The 8950-nt window shown below is 50.9% G+C and overlaps 1 protein-coding gene across 4 annotated transcripts in view; it reads left to right on the forward strand.

The window, feature by feature from the left end:
- The window catches only part of LOC142566151 (rhotekin-2-like), a 206415-nt gene that overhangs the window by 107933 nt on the left and 89532 nt on the right, over positions 1-8950 (forward strand). For 2 of the 4 annotated variants that reach the window (XM_075676979.1, XM_075676981.1), the window contains exon 1: positions 4435-4767. The exons of the other annotated variants lie outside the window; for them this stretch is intronic. In XM_075676979.1, coding sequence (XP_075533094.1) covers positions 4633-4767 — 135 coding nt within the window. In that variant the 5' untranslated portion in view covers positions 4435-4632. Of the gene's footprint in view, positions 1-4434; positions 4768-8950 lie in introns of those variants that run through there. 4 annotated transcript variants of the gene reach the window in all.

An 8950-nucleotide genomic window follows, 5' to 3' on the forward strand; every position in this document is an offset into this window, starting at 1 on the left:
AACAGAAGTCGATTTATGCATTGAAGCACACAAGTAACTGGAACGACAATGCATTTTCCCGCAAAGTTCGGGAATTAATATCTCGAAACTGGTGTTTTCTTGAGAATTCGTTTCAACTGGATCCGCCTTGCGAACTCCGCGGCTAGAATTTGCAAATTGCAATATGGGTCATAAGGTAATTAGTTAAAAAGCTAAGTAGCGAAATTTTGTTAATTACTCAATTATGAATTTCAATCTTTCTTGCGAGTAGTGTCCGCCGCTTTGAGTCGACCACCTCATGAACTAGAATTAAGCTATCTGCCACGGGCAGCCTTTAAAAAAAGATTGAAACTGTTCGCTGAAACATCCTGTACGTATTTCCTCCTTTTGTCATCGCATTTCCTGTATAGCTTGCGCGTTCTGGCCGGACGCATAGGGTTAAGCGGAAAACTAAACGAGTACGCGCCTCCGTGTTTAACGGGCAGCGATGGTTATCTGACGCACGCGACGTAGGCCTCGCTGTGCTTGTCGGTGCAGTCGATGCACTGTAGCGCACTCCGATGCCCCTCAGGCAGAATGACCTGGGAGGCCGTCAGAAGAGCGGAGGCCTTGCGCGCGTGACCAGAGCATTCACTTGGGAAGGAATCCAGCCGATGCCACTTTTCTCACAGAGGTCTTTACTACGTGAATAGGTGCTGCATGAACCGAACCGCGCTCACGAGAAACAAGAGCATTTTGAAACGAACCCCAATCATTCATTGTGGAACAAACCAGTGCAGGTGGAGGAGAATATAAATTTGTGGATTAGTTGACACGCGTCACCGCGGTTTCTCCGTCGTGTCGTTGTTGAGTGCATCAGCAGTACGCGAGGTATAAACACCGTGAAAGTCGAGCAATGTGCCTTTCGACATACAGAAAGCCATCGCAATTGTGAAAGCATCGCCAATAGTGTAGCGGCTCGATTGTCACGGGATAAGCGCCAGTCGGACGCGGCGTCTCGGCGCGCGGCGGCGTTACAGCAGCCTGCGAGGCGCCGCATCGGGGTGACGCTGCCAGTGCACGGCATCAACGCCGTGGCCTTTGAGGTCACGCGTTCCGTTTCTTCGATGAACGGTGGCATCTAGCAGCGCCGGTCTCTTATGTACGCGAATGCCGCCGTGGTCGGTAGTAATGGACGTCGCCCTTTCCCCGTCGGTGCACCTACGAGGAACTGAAGGAATGCGGCCTCTTTTGCGTGTGACAGAAATAAGCGGTGCTAATTTAACTCGCTTCTCGGCCAAGTCACGCGCTCATGCACGCGCCACAGTTGTTGGCAGGACTCGATCCTTTCCTGTCTCGGCTTATCTCGTATACAAGACGCATGCAGTCGTGATCAAGAGCTGCGCCTCAAGAAGCTAGCACGATTTATTCTTACGCTCAGCTAAGGTATTCTCCACATTGTCCTTTAGAGAAAGCGAAAGTGAGACAGAAGGGGAGACTGCAGGGCCCATTTGTGCCTGATAAGCTGTCAGAGTGCCGTGAGATTACGCGCAGAAACGCGAACAAGCTCGTCATCGTCTGGGATGTCGGTTCCCAAATGCAAGCCGTGCGTGTTGTGATGACGCTTCGATTTCCGGCCAGGAAAACCGCCGGCGGTGCGCGAGAAAGAGAAAAGGCAGGCTACCCAAACTGCTGCGTTGTATACAAACAAAACGGAACCCTTTTCCCTCGAGCGATGATTGGTGCGACGACGGTGCTGAGCAAGAGCACGCTTCGAAGGGCGAGTTGCGCGAGTGGCGATGATGGTGAGTCACTCGGTCATCGGGACGCGCAACGCACCCCAGAGGGCGAGGATGCCGCGAATCCGTTGCCGAGCGGAGCATATCTCACGAGAGGCTCGGCAGGCCCGTACGACGGGGTGACGACGACCGGCAGGAAGCCAAATGCGGCGGCGGAAGCTGCGGTCGGGGGCCGCACGCGACGACGCTGCGTGCGGTGGCAAGCGCGCTCGTCTGACTCGGCTGCTTGCCGGATGCTGCAGATGCAGCTATACATAGCGGCGTGCACGAGAGCGAGCGAGGCCTTCACGTTGCGGCGCTTTCCACGAAACAAACTTTCATTTAGTCGTCTTCTCCGGGGTGACGCGAACAGGCGGCGGTTGGTCTCTCTGCTCCCGGCCGGGTCGCCTCGATCAGCGCGTCAGCTTCAGAGGCGAAACACCGGTTTGCCGCCGCTCCTTGCTGCCGCCGGCGTCCTAGGGAAAATTCTGGCCTGACTTGGGGAGAAGCGATTGGCTGCCCCGCGAGATACTACTGGCGTCGTCGCTGTTCCGTCCTGACTTCTCTACGGCGGCGTTCTTGATTAATCACCGTAATCGGCTGCGTGCAACTCCCTACGCAACCCCCCTCCCCGGTCCGACAGTAAGAGAACGGCAATGAACGCAGCGCAGATAAAATTTTTCGTTGCTATCATGAATGATGTTTCTTTAGGGGTAAGGCCGAGGTACGCTTTTGATTTATGGTCTCGTGGCAGTCAATGTCCCATCTACCATGCCGTCATCCGGTAGCCCTTACTGAGGTCGATCCTGCCTTACGAGAGCAGTGGGACGACACTCTGCTTTTGTGCGAGCTTGGATTGTCGGTTCTTTCGACTTGAACTTGGAGAGTTATAGTTCTGCAACGTATGTACAGTCACGACATGGTGTCTGCTGGACGCCGCTGTATTTTCTACGGGTGTACGAATATCCAAAAGCTTTCCAATAACTAGTCCAATTCACTTCGACCTTCGAATCGAAGTCACTATACGTAAGTAAAGATATTTTTCGAATAGATTTCGAATATTTGAAGTCGCCAGCTGTGCCCAGTCAAGCATAAAATTAGAGCAAATGTGCTCGAAATTCGGTCCCGGCTGGCCGTAACACGAGTTCAGATATGTAGCGGAGCACTCTATGTCGCTCAGGGCGCCAGACTTTTTTCAGGCTAAACCGCTACCTTTCACACTCGCCAATCAGTGCTGAGCATGCGAATGAATAGCTTAATTGCTTCTCTTGCACAATTTGTGCTGTTAATAATAAATAACGTTCCATAACGTGCGATATAATGACAAGAACTTGCTAATGTTGTGAATATACTAAGGTGTTATAATCGTTTTATATTAATGGCGAGAACAGCAGATCATTATTCAAGAAATATTTGAAACGTATTGAATATTCGATTCGGTCTGGGAAATTACTGTTCGGACACACCTAGACTATTTTCGTTTGGCCTCTAGTCATTCAGCAAAACGCGTAAAGCACCATCGTAAAGCGTGCTTGTGTGCCCTTATACATTAATGTCCTACAATTCGCTGTCTATCTCTTTGCTCTAACCATTTGCTCTTCGTTATTTTTAATGGTTTACGTGAAACCTTATTTTGATAGACAAAGTGGTAACAGAAGTGCTACTACCATGAGAATATCAAACTGAAATTGGGTATTGTGCTTGCTTCCATGCAGCCATTTAGCACAAAACATTCCTTTTAGCTTGGCCTGCGTCGACCCTCTCGAATGAAGCTTAAGTAAACAGCACATGCCTTTCTTGCGGTGTGTGCAGACGCAGAGCATTTGTTCTTCTGCCCTCTTTACATACTTCAGTTTCTTCCTCCAACTAATCGCCTTTATTTTTATATGCCGTTTATAGCTGCACGGAGCTGACTACTACCATGACATTTCGCTAGCAGTTAAGACGGTTTAAGGGAACAGTAGCTGCTTGCAGCGCGACGGCTTGTTAGCTCTCAGACATAATTGCCAAATGTGCCATTCTTCGTATTACGAACAGCGGCAGGCAACGCCAATCCTTTGCTGTACGTATAGACGTATATTTCTTATATTTCCCTGAAAGAAGCGCCGCTATCAACGATCATCCCCATGTGTGTTATTATGTATGGTATGACCTCTTAGGAAAGCGGCATATTTCATATGCAGTTCCGAATTCCGTGTTCCTTCGGTGCTTAGACTAGCACTTTTGCGCGTTTATAGCTTGAATTTCGCGTGTGCGCTCCAGTTACTTGGGCTGAAGTCGGTGCGCTATGAAGCAGACGACTAGCCTTCACGAGTGATTACAAAAACTGAAGCATAGCTCAGATCATTGAAGCTAGTGCTGTGAGCTTATATTGCATGGTTGGCGCCGCGCTCACAAAATTCCGACCACATTTGAGTGGTTTGAGCGCAAAGGCGATGCTGCACATAATTGCGGTTCTACAGAGAGACGAATCCTTAATTCGAGTCGTTCGCATTACCGGAACAACCGTGCTATTGACCTAAAACGAAGACAGCGAGAAGGCAATCAGTGAGGAGGAAATCGAAATATGTCGCGGGCTCCCGCTGCGCGAGCGTTGCCGCTGAATGCTAGGGAGAAAGAGCCACCAGCCTAGGGAGATTCTGGAGGAAGCGTTTGTCCCTCCAGATGGCGCTGCCACGGAGAGCGGCAGACGACAAAGTTTGCCTGCTGCGTGCGGGCCGCGGGGTCTCGTAGTATTCGCGATGGCTCATCATGTGAGCCGTGATAGCACATTGTGACGAGTTCATGTGGTTCCCTTCTGGCATCGGCTGCTTCGTGTACATCGCCAGTGTTGACTCGTGAAGGCTCCCCCTGAGGGGGGTGGGGGGGAAGAAGGAACACTGCTTTTCTCACCAGTATGGATTCATGCTTCGGCGCGCGTAGCCTGTTCGGAGGACACTCGAGCACGGACACGCTGTTCAGCAGCACTCAGCTCGAAGTCATTCAGGACCTGGACCTCTACTTTATTCGCCAGATAGCGCACAGCCTCGGGGTGAGTTGAGTACGGTGGCGGCCAGTGTGCGTGCGCGCGTGCCGGCCGCTCCGAGCGCTTGTCAAAGTGGATGGATGCAGTGATAAGCTCCTCGTGGCGGCGGTGAGGGAGCGCGATTCAGGTTTGCCTTCCTTCCTCGTAGCAGCGGGTTCGCGGCGGGCCTCTGCCGCAAAGCCGCTGCGTGGAAGGTTGCTTTTGCTCCGGGCAGTTTTCTCACGCTTCAACCGAGATAGATCGGCGCGCGTCCACGGGTGCACGTTTGGTGCAGTGCTCAAGGTGCATGTACCATATTACGGGAAGGACGGCATCAGGTGTTGAGGCGTTCCCGCAGATTCGCGTGCGGCCTTAACAACGCCTCAGCGACTACTGCTGTTGACCCGGCGCCCGGTATTCGCCGTCTCATCGTTGCGGGAGGCCCTGGAGCAGGTGGCTAACGTGTCGGACATGCGGTGTTACTGCATAGTAGTGAGGCGAGGTTATTTGCGAGTCGCGTTATCATGCCCGTTAACCTATCCACCTTCCCGTTGAATGCTCGGAAAATGATCACCTTGCCGAAGTGAATAAGACAAAAAAAAAAAAAAAAAAGGTCTGCAGTGGCCCGAGACGGGCTACTTTTATGTATTTTTTCTTCTCTTTCTCGCCTCTGGAACCGCTTCCAGCTGTGGGGTATACGCGGGGAGCTAGGTAATGTATCCGCCTCACCCATGCATACGAAGCAGTGCCGTATTTTTAAGGATGCGTAACGGCCAGCGCTGTTTGCACGTGCGTGCGCGTGTGTTTAGGGCGTGTTGTCGCGGGGGTCTGTTCGAGACGAAGAGCGAAGGGGAGGTCGTTATTTTTAGACTCGGCGACGAACCGCGTCCACCGGCCAGGTCGCCGGAGTTGCAGATAGAACTCCGCTGAATCCGTTCTTCCTTGTAGCTGCACCATGACTTCATTTTGCGACATCAGAAATGGAAGAACACAATCGTTGACTTTAGGACGTAAACAACAAGGCCCTAACCGGATGTTTTCGTCGTGAAGTGAGCGCGCTTCTCGATGCGTTAGCTTTAAGAATGAACCAATCGATTTCCAAGTCCTTGTAAGTGAAAGTAGTCACACATTGTACTGTGAAATGCGCTGCTGCTGACTCGAACGCTTGTATATCAACCACAAAACACCGTTAGCCTGGTCTTTTGCATCGATGACGGCAGAGGAATCTGGCGTGCGTAATTCACATCAGAACGATAGCAGCGACCTCGTGGTCGCTCGACGTTATCGTGTATACATCCAAGTGTCCACTTGGGGATATCGCAACGCTCTTCGACGGCCGTTGGCGTGAACAGAAGGCGCCGCTACATGTTCTGCTAGACGTGGGAGTCGATGACGAGCGTACTTCAACAGCTCTTAGTCACTGCGCATGAAATGACCACTAATAGTAAGAGGAAAGTGGATCCAAGGTTGTCATATTATTATAAATATTTCAGTAATATTTATGTTTAGAAGTTTTCACTATTTTACAAGGTGCTACCGAGCACGAGCAAAATACACTTGTAAAACATGGTGGAATGTTCATTGTATGTGAAACGCGTTTTGTTTTCATGATAGCAGAACCAGGATTCCAGTGGTCGTGAGGTGCACAACCGCCATATATTTACGTCTGCTGTGTTTTAGAAATACGGGGCTATAGCTTGAGTTCAGTAGCTTCATTGCTCGAAACCAAGGTGACACAAGACTCGTCTGCGTTCTCGTGTGATGTCTCCTCTATTCGTATACACGCGCACCGGCGAAGGCGCTTGCAAGAAGTGACCTTGCACAGCGCCTCGCTGGTCTAAGAAAAAAAAAATTAAATTCTGGGGTTTTACGTGCCAAAACCACGACATGATTATGAGGCACGCCGCAGCGGGGGACTCCGGGTTAATTTTGACCACCAGGGGATCTCTAACGTACACCCCAATGCACGGGACACGTGTGTTTTTGCATTTCGTCCCCATCGAAATGCGGCCGCATTTCGATAACAGAATGGTCGGTTACAAGCCTTCACATGTGGTGAATTAGCGAGCCTCGGTCCAACACGTCCTCAGGCTAAATGATGAATCGTTCTACTGCTCCTTTGAAACTTTCGTGTTCCATCGCTCCAGTCTTTAACTTCTTTATTCAATAACCACAGGGCAGTTCATGCGACTACCGAAAGGTGGAACAGTTGTGATGCGCGCGGGCTTTCGATTGATTTACTTTTCCTGATTAAAACAGTACGCTGCTACCTATGATATACTATACATCTGTTCAGGTACCTGGGCTTCACTCGCCGCTGTCCGCTGGAGCCCTTAAAAAAAAAAGAAAAGGCGTATATATTTATTAATTCTGCGGCAAGTAACGTGTTTTGAAAGCCCGCTACTGTAGTAATTAAGTGCTTGAGACCTTTTATATACAGTACGTCTTCCTTTTAGATTTCTTTTTCTTTCTTTCTTTCTTTCTTTCTTTCTTTCTTTCTTTCTTTCTTTCCTTCTTCCTTTCTTTCTTACTTTCTTTCTTCCAATTTAGAAACGACGAACAGTGCTTTCAAGCGTTTGTTGACGGCCCGCCAAATGAGAGGACATGAATGCATAGGTCAGGACGTGCGGGGAAAGTGGTTGTGAAAGTCACACAGACAGGACAGTGCCGAGAGGCAACGCATTCAGGACCCGCTTCCGGCGCACGTTCGGTGCTGCGGCGAAGGCACTGCTGTTTCGACGTCGCCCGCACGTCGGCGATGGCGAGCGGCAGGCGAAGAAAAAGCGCTTTTGTTTTCTGTGGCATTCGTCCAACCCGCGCGACGCAGCTTGGGGCGAGAAAAAAACGCGGTCACGCTCCTCGGCGAACGGTGCGCGGCCGGTCCCCGGTTCCCTGCCTTTCTATCTCCGTGGCGGTGGAGCGACCCAGAGGAAGCCCCGTGATTGCACTGCGAAGAGGTTGACCTGACGACGCTGGCCATCGCCAGTCGTGCCCTATTCCCGCAAATGGGCCGCTGCTCGTGGGCAGCGAGCGGTCAGGGCTGTGTGTCCATCCGTGAACACCGGAATCCTCGCGCACATGCATCTCCGGCACTGAGTCGCGCTTCCCGAACCGCGATCGCTGGACGACCGAGGCTCGCTAAGGCTTTACAAATGTCTTCGCGTGACGAACTACTTTCGGACACGTCGACATTATTTTCTTCCGAGGAGACTGTGAAGTGAAAGCCTTTGTCACAATACTTGGCCAGCGACTTGTGTTTAACGAGAGCAGAACGCGCGGTAAGTCGGTGCGGGTTTCACCGGCGACTGCCTGCATGCGTGCTGTCAGTGCGTGGCGCACGCCTCGGCTTTCGCGCCGCTGTGCGAGTTTACGAAAAGAAAGTCGCTGCGTCCGCAGCACTTCGCGACGTCCATTTTTTCTGAGGACAACGAACATCGGGTATCGCGCGTCTCGTCGCTCCTTCTTGTATGGTTATGTTGCATCCCCTTTTCGTTTATGTAACGAAGGTTTTTTTTTTTTTTTTTTTTAATGGAAGCATTTGTCGTGCTCTAAAGACGCCTTAATTTAAAGGTTCTGGCGCTGAGTTGTTAGGATGGCTAAATTAAGCGAGAGCTTTAATAATTAGGCCACGTGAATTTCTGCTGCAGGATTTCTCATTTTGAGGCCTATACTGGTGGAGTGCACCGTTATGTTCGACAGCCGTGTGTTATGCGAACTTATTTATCTCTTCGTCTCCATTTGTGTAACGTCGCAGTATGACGCAGACTCGCGTGTCCGCTGAACTGCATCCAGTCCCTAGACCCGTGGCAGAGTAGTAGAAACTATGTATAGTGCGTGGTCCCGCTGGGGAAATTGCGCAGTAATTACGGAGGCATGGATCCCTGCGAACGAGTCTCGCCGACATTCCTTGCGTTGTTGCCATTGCATCAGCATTAATGCCTAGTGAACGTTTCGGCGGTGACAGTTTGCTGGAAGTTGAACACGCATTGAATATACGAGAGAATAAAGAAACCATATATGCTGCGGTGGCAGCACAGCAGCGAAGATACCCGCATACACGGCCAAATATATTCTGCATGGGTGGGCTGCCGGCGCGCGCTGCAGGTCGCCCCTTTTCCATGCGTCCGTGTACTTATTTCGCGTGTTTTGGATTGAGGTTAGTGTTTCACGGTGTATAGAACATGCGCACTTGAGCTACATGACATGAGGG

Source organism: Dermacentor variabilis, unplaced genomic scaffold (assembly GCF_050947875.1).
Source record: "Dermacentor variabilis isolate Ectoservices unplaced genomic scaffold, ASM5094787v1 scaffold_12, whole genome shotgun sequence".
Taxonomy (NCBI): Eukaryota; Metazoa; Arthropoda; class Arachnida; order Ixodida; family Ixodidae; genus Dermacentor; species Dermacentor variabilis.